We start from the raw sequence: 13,248 nt of genomic DNA, 5'->3' as shown, positions 1-13,248 counted from the left end.
TCACCAATGAGAATGTAAATTGCAAGAATCATTCTCAATCAGTTTCTGGCTACACAAATACTCATACTGCATTTACTGTGACAAAAGATAGGTAAATTCAAGTTAAAGTTAGTGATTTTATAGGAATCTTATAATACATACATTAAGATACATTTTCCACACACCTTGTTTTCAGTTCATAAATAAGTTAAGAGAGTATTGTGGTACTAATTATCTCTATCATCTGTCTGTACTTTTTTTTAAAGGTGGGAATCTATTTAGCTCTACAGCCATTAACCAGGAAATATCAGGCTATAAATATCAAGTTTATCATACTTCCTGAAAATACACTGAACTGTAGAGTCACCTGTTAAAAAGTAATTCACAAAAGACTGGTTCACTGCTCAGTGGAGAATGTCGCACACAAAGTGCAAAATGAGTTTCTCAGGTCAGTCTGGCTGCCTTTCTTACAAAATTAAAAATAATTAGTTCTTTAATTCTGATTCAAGATAATAGAGAAACTCTTGGATCTGTAATGATTTGATATAGCAACACTATTTAGCATTTAGCATAGATTTCCTGTTTTTTTTTTGTAAATATACTGTAATACTATAAATAAAATTCATTAATACTTTCTCTTTGCATATGATTACTGCTTAAAAAGTGTAAATGAATGGATAAATTGCTAGTTTATGCTTTATTTTGTTATAATGTCCATGACATTTAAGGCTTTATGAATTGTTTGACTGGTATCCTCTTTTATTTGACACCTCTGTGTCACAACAGAAAGTCTCAAAATGACATGCCAGTCAGAGGAGCTTATGATGGAGGAGTTATTTCAATGTATAGAAGAATGGAGGATTGTTAACTGGTGCATTTTGTAGCTTACCTTGCTGGTACATTAAATTATTTTTTTTTTTAGTTTTATGCTTCACGTCAAAATTATTTTCTTTGCATATTCTCCATAGATCAAAGAGCAGGGGTTTATTGTGGTGTGAACAATGTCTTGCAATGTGCTGTCATTTGTACTTCATTTGTTAGTTAGTGATCCTCTTCTATGATATGAAAAGAATACCTTGCCGTAGGTGGAGCGTTCATAAAGGTGAATAACATTTTTTAAGAGAATGAAATTTGGACATTGCAGTGATCTAGAAAAGGGTGAGGTCTAGTATTGATTTCTGTGAAAGCCCTGATTATGAAACATCACTGATTTTTAGGTTTGACTGACATTTTTCCCAGGGGGTGACAAGGGGAGCTGAATTGGAAGCAGCACTCGGCTCAGTAGCGCAGAATTTTCACTATGCAGTGGATCTTTTTTTGAACTGCATGCAGGTGTTATTGGTGAGGTAGAGCTTGTCAACTGTGTTTCATTGCTTAGTGACACACCACCACCCATTGCTTCACAGGGGTGTCCAATCACCCTAACCTTCCAGTCGTTGATCGTTTGTCATTTACTCAGCGGCGCTTGATTCTTTGCAGGATCCCCCAATCCCCAGATCATCAATCAAGTGTCTAAGCTTTACAGTGGACACCTTTATAAGATTATTGAGATTTATCAAATTAATTTGTTCACTTTAAAGTTAAATAATATGCACTGAATTAAAAGCTTACTTTTTTGAGTTTAATTTGTTCGCTTACAGTACCGTATGTGGTTCAATTTGTGGTTCAAAAATTATTAGTTTGACGTTTGCAGGGGCTGTGAACATAAATTGAACATTTTCTAAGGGTGCGGGGTATAGAAAAGGTTGGGAATCACTGTCACAGACTAGTTGAAAGGTTAGTACTGCTAAGTTGTAACTCTTGGGATATGGTTTGAATCCCTTCCTGTGTGAAGTCTGCACATTCTGTTCGTATCCCCTGGGCTTTTTCCACTTATGCCAGTTTCTTTCTTTATCACAGATATGGATATATTATGTTAATTAGCAATTGTAAATTAGAATGGATTTACTGTGCATTATGAAACATAATCATTCAAACATGGCCCTACACAAAAACTATGCAATAGATTAAATGAGCTCTAATAAAGGGATATATAGCTCTGCTTTGTAGCTTCAGAGACTTGGGATGGATGTTCAAGGTGGTCCTATTTTTGTGATGTTTGAGTTCTAAATAATTTTTTGTGTGAATTCTTTTAGTTTCCAACTATATCCAAAAGTCATGTGTCTTTTGGTTAATTTGTGTGCTGTAGGAAAAAAATGATGCCCCATTCAAGGTGGGTTCTTTCCTAAACCTCAATGCTACCAGCTCTCCATAACCCTGTACTAGAAAAAAATGGATATCAAGTGAAATGGCTGTCTGTTTTGTTGTGTGACCTGAATGTCTATTAAAACAAATACAAGTTTGCCTAGAGTACTGAAGTTGGAGTGTAAATAGATTTTAAATAATTGTGCTGACCCAAACAAAATCAATCCTGGATAGCAAATTCCCATTTTGTTGCCTGCATTTTGTGAACAAAACAATTCAATTTCTGTAAGGGGAACCTAAATTTTTGATTGATCTGTAATAGTTGTTTACTCTTTGGGGATTGTATGATTAAGTAGCTTTCATGAAGTGTGGTATGGTGCCTGCAAAGAATGGCTGTACGCCCAGTTGTTTAAATTGCTGTTTAAATGTGTGAAATGGAGAGCTGCATATTTGCTTAATTGCTTGCATGGGGAATAGACGTGTCCTTCCTACCTTTATGAAGTAAGAATCTCACAAGACTGCTGTTCTGGGGAGAAAAAGTTTGCAGTAAGGAAACTGCATCCAATAAATGTACCTCTCAGGAAAGACATAACATATGCGATCAACATTATATCAGTAATAGCCAGATACCCCTGAATAAAGGTTGGCATTGTACTGCAGGATCTCTTTTACAACTTTATTAAATTTTTGAATTCTGTGACAACTACCGTAAATACCAACTTTTCTGCTGTGGGGAGAAATGGGACACAACACAATAAGGTGTTGGGGTCTCCCTGACATCTCCATTTATTAATTGCTGTGATTGTTGATTTAATCTAGTCTTTTAAACTTTTACATTTTGTGGTTATTGCTTTTGTTGTAGCACTTTGAGACCTTATCATTGAAAAGTGCGTTATAAATAAAATCTATTATTATTATTAGAAGTGATGCAAAATAGAAAAGGAAACAAACATTAACAAAAACTTTAGCACTCAGCAAATGTTTTGTGCACTTTCCATGCTCCTGTGGGATACTGTGGCTCTGGTAGCCACGGGTCTAAAAATGAATGCAAATATCTGGCCATCACAGTAGTTATATAAGGACGGTACTAGAAGGAGAGGGACTTCTGTGGTTTCTGTAACTGAGGTCACAATTTGTTTCCGACTTCTTTCTCTCCTCTTTATCTGGTGTTATGTTTAGAGTGAGTGTCTGTTTTGTCTTATATCTTTGTGGGTGGTTACATAATAGGCCGGGCCTCCAGTCAATATCTGTGGTATAGTGGTGGCTGGTGAGTGTTTCCTTTTTTGGCATAGTGTGAGACCTAAAAGAACACCCAGGGAAGTGGGCCAGAATTCCTACATGACTGACCAGGCACCCTGAGCTCTCACTCTAGTGGCAGACCTAGAACTCCCCCATATTAAATTGCACTTGGCTCCAAAAGTTCATAAATAAGTAAAGTTCACTAAATGCAAACCCAGTTGCACCCATGGAGGATGACTATAAACCTCCAACTTGTGAATGAAGGGGCAAACAAAGAATCTATATAATAGAAGATTTATTTTACAAAAATCAGAAAATATCATAAAATTCTCAAGAGAGAAAAATTAGGATAAAACGACTTGCCAACAGGGCAATCTTAATCAAAGTACCAAAACACTAACAGAAAACAGAATCCCCAAACAGAAGCAAAATAATCAAAAAGCCACTAAACACAAACAACTAACAATAGCAAAAAAAGGAAACACCAAGCACGTACAATGTACTGCAAAGAGGGTGCAATTCCCATGATTCTTTATAGGGCTGGAAGCAGTCCCTCAACAGAGATTAACAGATGGCATGGACTTTTGGGGAACCACCAACAAAACTCAAGGAACAAGACAGAACATACTGTCATACATAGAAAAATAGTAATCACAACTGACAAAAAATACCTAAAATGAATATACAAATAATAAACATAAATAACAAATAATAATATTTAAAGGGTAAAACATGAACAAAAATGAGATAAAACGGAATTTAAACATAATCAAGAGAGGCAATCCTACCTTAAATATAACAGCTGGAAGACAATTTAGTAAATATTCTTCAGCCTAACCTGTCCCTGTAATGTACTCCAGACTTGAGCCCCCCAATACTCCCCTTCATTGTCCGTGCATAACATTGCATTCTTGTTTCCCACTTTTTTCTATAAAAGTGATAGGAAAATGAAAGTCTATTTTAGCCAACAAAGACTAGCTAATCATGATTAAACCTAACGTGCACATCTTTGGTAAAGGAAAAGAGGAAACACTGGTGTATGGATATTCTAATTCCACAGAGACCACAGCCAGGCATGGCACTTTAACAGTGGCTTATACGTGAACAGAAGCAACCACTGCACCAATATGCTAACCATCCCTGCCAAAATGAGTGATCAGTAAAAATATAAAAACAATTAAAGTATTTCAAAGGTGGATTAATAGTACTTCGATTGGCATTGGTTAAAACAGCAGGGTGAAAAACAGAGATTTTTTAGATAAGCTGTTAAAAGAGGGTATATGTTTGATCAACAGCCAATCATGACCAACTATTAGCATCAGAACCCAAACGCATAGTTGTCGTATCTCATTCTTGACTTAGAAAAATGGCCAATGGCTAGAAATGCATTTTAGATTTGCTTTCCATGATGAAGCTTCAGCCTTCTGTGACCCTGATTTAATGTAAGTGATATTATCCACCCACCTAAGCTATATAAGGGCTAGAGTAGGCAGAAATTAACCCGAGAAAGAAATGTTAACAATTTACAATTTACAAAATAACAGCCTCAGCTCCACTGATACAGTACAAAACTCTAATCACTTTTAATAAGCTAGTGACAGACCTATTACACATACCACATGTAATTTTGGGAAACAGCAGAAAAGCAGCATATTAGCTGCTACAACAGTCATTACAGAGAGAAGTCAAAATCTTATATGCATGTCTCTGTGCAGGATAGTTACCATAATGCTGTCAGAGACAATGTATTGTTATTTAGTTACAATGTTTCAAAACTACTCTTATTTCAACATGCTGTTAAGGCTGTAGCCAACACATACATTTAGGATGCAGATATTGTGTAACATGCTTGTTTCAGCAGATGGCTCAGTGATTACTGGGAGTCTGTTTCTGGGGACACATCTGAGACCTGCAATGAAGTATTTCATATCCAGATTTTTTGTAAGCTGAATATTTCCTTGATATTGCACTGGGCTTTTGATTTTCATGCATTTGTCTCTCTGACAAATTTGTGTGAAATATAAAACTGTTAATCAGGAGGTTAGTGTATATGCATTATATGGACATGATTTGTGTACATGGCATATAATTAAAACAAATGATGTTTAAGTGTAATTCTGAAAAATATGCCTGATATCAATTGCAAAATACAAAAATGTTTTCTCCCCTACATAATTTGATTTCGTGATTTTACTGCCCATTTTAAAAGTTTTCTTGTATACCACTGTTTGAAAGTACTGGTTTAAACTAAAAAATATCTGCAGCTGGTCATTATACTAAAATATATACACCGAGCAGAAATATAAATGTGAATCTTATGAACAAAAACAGAGTACATGCTTCTGGAAATTACCTTTCAGAATAATTTGGCATATATATGAATTACTTTTACATAAAGAAAGTTGTTATCATCTCACGTATTAGTTGCATGCTTTAATCTGCAATACTCCATTGCACTGACCAGTTTTTGCTATATACCTGTATAATGGTTAAGTACCGTTGCTTCCAACTGATTCAAAATGGATGGACTTAAAAACTTCTCTCCCCATAACAGTATCATCAACCAAGGTTACATTTTTCACAATTTAAACATTAGGTTAAAAATAAGAGTCAGACAAAAAAAATAAAATAAAACAGATTTTCCTTAAGGAAAATGCATATGTGTTTGCTTAAGTGAGAACATAAGAAATTTTGCAGACAAAATCATTCTGTTTACTTCAGTAGGCTTGTTTGTTTAGTGAATAATAGAATTGTCCCCCACCTCATTTACATGTAATTTTTTCCATTATATATAATTTGTCCGTTTTATCCAATGTCTCTGTAATTTGGTCTAGAGTCTCCTCCTGGACAGTATCTTGGAATGAGACTCCCATTAAATTCCACTGGAGCTTTTAAGCGAGTGATTTATGATTTAGCTGAAAAACATGTACATATGCTTTTGAGGGTTCTTCATTCTGGATTAGGTCCCCAGATAGCCAAGTATGTTTTGGGCTAAACAGGTCTAACTGCATTGTCCCTTTACAGAAGGACATGGACTTCAGTCCACAGAATCATGTCCTTTAGTTTCTCATCTACAGCATTTCATCCTGTTATGTCTTCTTTGCAACATAAATTGCAAGCTGTATTCCAAGTCAGTCTCAATATAGTGTTGTAGAGTTTGGGTATAACACCCCTTTCTTTGCATTGCCTTTTCATATTGCTTCAAGGACTAAATATCTCCAGCAATATTTTTAATTTCAGACCATGTTCAATATGCTTTTTTCTAGATCCTTTTGGGAGACTTCTTTCATTGTTCATTTTGCTTCCATGTAGCATCTTCTACTTGTCCTCACAGAACTGTGTTTTCCAAATATTCTTACAGTAGCATAGCATTTTGAGGAACTTCATTTTATTTGTTATATAGGCAGATTATAATATTTCAGAATCAGAATCAGAATTCACTTTATTGACAAACTACAATAATGTGAACTAGGAATTTGTCTTGATAACATTGGTGGAATAAACAAGAACAACACAGAATGCAAAAGAGAGATATAAAAAGATAAAATATAAATTATAAAATATATTTACCAAATCCTGTGCTGATTCTCCAGTTTAATTCAATACTCCAAATTTAAATTAAAATGCTAGCTTCATATTAATATATTTTTCATATTTAAATAACCCTTAGGCAATTCAAATACAACTTTAATAAACACTGAAGCTGGCACACATTACTCAGCACTTTTCTATAGCAATGATTAATCCATCCATGGATTGAAATGTTTTTCAATAGAAAACCTGTAACTAGACAAATGACATTGTCCAAATATTTGTCTTTTTCAATAAACTGCTGAAGTTAAACAAACATATGTATATATATATATATATATATATATATATATATATATATACACTAAATATTGGGCAGATTGGTGGCATAGTGGATAGAGTAAGTCCACCCGGGTCCACCCTGTGTGAAGCTTGCATGTTATCCCCATATATGTGTGGGTTTCCTTTCTCAGCCCAAAGTCATGCAGGTTAGGTGCATTGGTGATCCTAAATTGTTCTTGGTGTGTGACCTGTGGTGGGCTGGCACCCTGCCTGGGGTTTGTTTCCTGCCTTGCACCCTAAGTTGGTAGGGATTGGCTCCAGCAGACCCCTGTGACCCTGTAGTTAGGATATAGTGGGTTGGATAATGGATGGGATACTAAATATTACATTTGTGGAAGTGTCTGTACACTACACTCACATAATTCAAATACTACAAAATCAAGTATTTGGGGGGGTCCATTTCTCCTTGTTTTGGCTTAGTACGCTTTTCCATTGCATTGATGATCACAGTTATGGATCATAATTAATATTGTGCAAATTATTATACAGTGGTACACAACATAAAAAAAATGATTACATGCATCCTTTAACTTTCAGATAGGATAATTCAAATCAAGAAAAAAAACAGCAAAATACTGAGACAGCCGAAAAGGCCTGAAATATACTTATCATCAAGTCACTGAATTGAATACAGAAGTTGATCAACTGGAAACACATTTTGGAGAGTACAGCAGAGACAGCATCTACAGACAAGACAAAAATAAATAAATATTAATGCACAACTGACAGACTTGAGAATTGGGAGACAGAACATGATACTGAACATGATGTAGATAAGTGGACAAATTAATGACAGGCGGTTCACAGACCAAAGGATAACAGATTACAGAAAAGATAACAAAGTATAAGATAGGTACAGCTGCACACACAGATGAACGTGGAATATTAAAAATGATTTTTAATCTATAGTTCACCACTTCCATTGGTTCTAAAGTATAAATATTTTAAGGAATGTTCTGGATTTACATTCTGTAGATTAAAAAAAAATTCAAATAAAATTAACATCATTTGGTCAGGCTTCATTAAAATACAGTCAATTCTTGTTTTCCACAGGTGGTATGTTCCCGAAAAAAACTTAAATATGAAAAATGCAGATAATGAAGCTTCTTCCCCTTGGGATTAATAAAGTATCTATCTATCTATCTATCTATCTTGATCCTATGGGAAAAATGGCGTTGGGTTCAAGCAAGATACCAGCCATCTCAATGATCAGTAATGATCATTTCACTTTTTCACATGGAAATCTTGTTACAAAGTTTACTTCCTCTATAATTAAGTTTAATCGTCTCTTAGATGCTCCACCAGAGGCCATGATTGACAGCAGCACAGAGCTGATCCAATGACCTCACTAAACCATTCAATTGGTAGTAACAGTAGGTGGTGTGTATAAAGGGCTGGGACTTAATCAATACAAGCTTATAATCTGCTGTTACTTGGAATTTCTTGTTTGTGTTGAACAATTGCAAGCCCCGGTCTTCATCACAAATGGGGTTCAATGGCTTGCCCACGCCTTTCGGTTTTGGGTAGACACTCATTGATCCAGTCAATGTAGCATGTCTTGGATATCTAAGGACATCATAGACTTGCTATTGCTCACAAGTCACTCATGCACCATAGGCCCACTCTGATTTTATTTTTCTGCTGTTCATTTTCTTGAATACACCCCATGCCACGGCCTGCAGTGAGTACCTTATCTGCGAATAGGTATGACTAAAGCTGATAAGCAATTCTGCAGAAATTAAATTCACACATAATGATTATTTACTGTTATTTTATTGTAATAAATAGATAAAGATGTGAAAAGAGTTAGGTTACCAGCTGGTAAGTGCAAAATAAACAGCACACAAGGGTGCAAAAAAGGTTTGAAATACAGCCAGACAAAAAGAAACTAGAATCAGGGATCAAGCCATCATCCACTAGTAATACTAGTCCTCAAGTGAATACTGACTTTCTGTGGTTGTGAGGTTCTTATATTGTCGATTTCAGAAGGGGTGGGGCTTCATGTAGGAAGCAGAGTTTGGGTCACTCATTTTATGGCTGGAGAGCATCTAATGGGGATTGAAAATGAGAAGCTGTTAGTGAGAGCTTTCCCTTTCTGCTCGGGGTGATATTACTTAGGATTTCTGTGTGTTCTTTCTCTAGGAAAGTGTTCAATTTAAAGTACTAGTGGAAGTACGTTTTAGGATAACAGGGGAGTGATGTGGACAGACAGAGCAGAGAATATTTAAAGAGATTTACTCTTTTTTATGTAACCCAGTGGTTAGTGTTGCTACCCCACAACATCAGAATCACTAAACTCCAAGCCAGCATATTGTCTCTATAATCAGGCCGGTTTTTTTATTGAATTTTAAGCACAGGGAGAAAATTAACATTTGAAACACCGGTAATGTAATAAATCAGCAAGAAAAGCAACATTGTAACAATGCACGGAACGAACCAACACACAATCGTCCGTGACTGAAAACCGGCGGATCGTCCTCGCGCCTTCTGCTGCCAGACGGAGGGATGGGGGTTCACGGCACGGAGAGTGGAACGGGAGGAGAGAAGGACGTCCATTCAGCTCCGTCCGTCATGCTAGTCTGCCGATTTCTCGTTCACTATGTACTGCCCGGTCACGTGCCCACCTCCAACTTGTCACTTGTGTCGTCGTCTTTACACAGTCCAGATGCACATGTGACTGACGTGGACTTTTCATTGCTCTGTGCGGTTTTGGCCGCTTTTCTATATATAATCCACCAAGACACCTGACCACGGTAGTAGCGAGGTGGGAGGGGGGTGCGTAGAAAGTGCAGGAGCATCTAAGAAGACGCGACGTTTGTCGCGACGCAACCAGTGGGAGCGTCAGGACCGATCCGGGGTAGACGGCCGCCTTTGTGCGAATGTGGTTTCGCCGCCCTACGTACCTATTTTCTATTATGATATGACGGATATTACTATTACATGTACTACTTCAAACAGGATTATGACGGTGTTAGGGTTAGAGTCGGGATGTATAAATAAAATTTAATTTCAAACGATTAATTTCAAATCAAACCAGCCTAGATTAGAAAGCCGGTTTATTTAATCGTTCTAAGCGACAGGCAGCTCTGCACACAGTGACAGTCAATTCAGAGATCGCCGCAGCTCCGCTGTCTTTTGCCGCTTCTCTTGACTCGCAATCCCGTTGAGGAACGTCGCGTCTCACATGAAATCTATCGCCTTCGCGACGCAAGAAATATGCAAGTTGAACGTTGACTAAGGGACTACACACATTTAGAGAGCGTGTCGTAAACACATGGTAAGCAATGGAACCGTTCAGACAGAGCGTGCGATGAGCCGGCGACCATCAAAGGCTTTGCGCCCCGCGCGAGCAAATCGCTATGTATGTGGAGTCCCTAATAGGCATCAACGCATCGACTACAATACACGCCACTTTGTCAAACTTTGCTCACTGCAAACGCCGCCGCTGCTATAGTCGTCGGCCACGCTCAGACTTTAAAATTCAAAGGCGGACAGCCGCCGGTCGCAGCGTCGCCGGCTGCTGCACGTCTCCTCAACTGCCGCCCTTTGAGTTTGGCCGCCACGCGGGCACGTTTTGCCCGTCGCCAGGATCGGCCCTGGGGAGCATATGAGTTGCACTTAGTGGGAATTCCACGGTTTGCAGCCCGAATGGGGCTCAACGGCTTACCCACGCCGGATAGACACACGGTCAATGTCATGCATAATTATTTATTGAATGCTAAACACTTCTGGAAAGACACCGTTGTCTAAAAAGGGAGGGTTTGAGGATACAACAGAAAGTGAATGAAAAGATGGAACTGTAGACTTTTCATTGCTCTGTGCGGTTTCGGCTGCCTTTCTATATATAATCCACCAAGACACCTGACCACGGTAGTAGCGAGGTGGGAGGGGGGTGTGAACAAAATGCAGGAGCATCTAAGAAGACGCATGTTTGTCGCGGATGCGAATTGCTGTATGTAGCGTGTAAAACAGTTTGCCATGGAGCACGTGGTGGAGCGTCGTAACCGAAAACTTAGTTTTAAAGACTGCTCACTTCATTGTGTTTTAACCTCAGTTGTAAAGGATTGTTTTAAGGATCCCATGGGATACCCCTCGCAAACCGTTTGACACGCTGCACCATAGAGTCCGGACGTATTCATGTAATCAGCGTATTGTTGAGCAGACTGTATAATAATGCCTCTGTGACTAAGAACAACGGACACCACGCCACCGGTTATCCCAATGTTGGCAAACAAAGCTAAGAGCCATGTCACGAAGTTTGAGAGCAACAGTTTCGTCAATGAAATTTCTTCAAAAAAAAACCCGACTGACAGAAACAATTACCTGAAGCAGGAATTTCCATAACATTGAACGAATTGTTGTTTCCATGAAATATATTTGAAGTGGCAGCCAGGGCAAAAGAATAGTCAACGTGGCTCACAGCTGAGTTTGGACCGGAGCACAGACCAAAGCGAGTGAGTATGTGTTTGATTTGGCGGGCAGTGGTCTGATGTGCGTTCCTGAGCACGTGGGAGGAGGGGTAGAATTTCTGGGCGGGGCTTCGTTGTTCCTTTCGCATGGTTTTTCATGGTGTCGAAACCAAAAAGAATAATGAAAAGTCAACGTGTCTTAGACGTGCATGTGGACTCCTAGCAAAGACGAAAGAGGCTAACTGGGTGGTCGGTGAGTTTTTGCGTCCGGGCACATGGGCAGGCAGTGTGAATGCCTAGAGAGCGAGGGACGCGGGCGGTGAAAAAGGAGTGTTGGTGGGTAGGAAAACGTCTTCCGTGTTCCTGCAGGAGCATCTAAGAAGACGCATGTTTGTCGCGGATGCGAATCTGTATGTAGTGTGTAAAACAGTTTGCTATGGTGCAAGCGGTCACGCGTTGTAACCGAAAAATCGGTTTTAAAGACTGCTTACTTCATTGTGTTTTAACCTCAGTTGTAAAGGATTGTTTTAAAGATCCCATGAGATACCCCTCACCTGCTGCATATGGCGATTCACCTCCGCGAGAAACTCGCCTCTATGAACAGTCAACGTAGCTCGGAGGTGCATGACATTAACCTGCCCTGCACCGCATGTGGCCTCCTCGACAGACGAATATAAATGACGCCACTTTTTCTGTGTCCTCGCGTCCGACTTGGTGGGCGTGGCCCTGCGAGTTGTCGCCGTATCCAATGGAGTTGGTGGGCGTGGCTCCTTCCTTCGTGCGCCATAGGTGTCTCACTTGTCGGCGGCTTAGTGAATCCACGCCCCTTCCGGCGTGCTTTTCATGGTTGTCTTGCCTTAGTGAATTATATATATAGATATGTGCCAGTTTACCCTACAATAGACTAATTCCAATAGTTCCTTGTACCTGATGCTACCTGAACATATTCCAGCCCTACGATCCCAAATATTGTTTAGAAGGTTGTTATAAAAATTGGTACGGTACTTTCTTCCAATAAATGTATAGTGGATAAGGTGTTTTAAGAGACTAGGAGGCTTGATTATTCAGATTTGGTTGCATTGTTTAGACCATTTTGAACTCTGCATTAATACCAGTTCTTACATGTATCTTTTTTCAGATGAACAATTGGTAATTATCTATGAAGCAGATGCAGAGCAATGGGCAACATATTTAAAGTCTGTTCTTGCTGAGAAAATTGATGGCCAAAATATTTGCTGTCATGATATTGGACAAGGTTTCATCAAGAAGGAAGACTTTCTTAAACTCAGCTTGTACAAATGTAAAATTCTCATCCTATCAAAAGGAATGTTGGATGTTCTCAGACAGATCAAGAGGTTCTTTTTGGCCAGAGCTCTGTGGCCAATAAACACAGTAGTGATCCTGAGGTGTGGAGTCACCAATTCTAAAGACCTGTATGATATTTTGCCTATTGGGAATGAATGTTTAGAGATGTCAAGTGAACAGGATCCTGAAGAATACTTAGCTGTTGTCACTAGAGTCATTGAAAGAGGTAAAAACATTTGGTTCCTCCAACATATTTTTC

General features: G+C 38.5%; 1 protein-coding gene across 1 annotated transcript in view; it reads left to right on the top strand.

The window, feature by feature from the left end:
* The first annotated feature begins 341 nt into the window (after nt 1–341).
* The window catches only part of LOC120532063 (B-cell scaffold protein with ankyrin repeats-like), a 213,612-nt gene continuing 200,705 nt past the window's right edge, over nt 342–13,248 (top strand). Inside the window, exons 1-2 of the mRNA XM_039757970.1 lie at nt 342–427; nt 12,823–13,215. Of these exons, the coding sequence (XP_039613904.1) occupies nt 394–427; nt 12,823–13,215 (427 nt within the window). The 5' untranslated portion in view covers nt 342–393. The remainder of the gene's footprint in view (nt 428–12,822; nt 13,216–13,248) is intronic.

This window comes from Polypterus senegalus, chromosome 7, assembly GCF_016835505.1.
Source record: "Polypterus senegalus isolate Bchr_013 chromosome 7, ASM1683550v1, whole genome shotgun sequence".
NCBI lineage: Eukaryota > Metazoa > Chordata > Cladistia > Polypteriformes > Polypteridae > Polypterus > Polypterus senegalus.
This window is presented reverse-complemented; position numbering and strand designations above follow the sequence as displayed.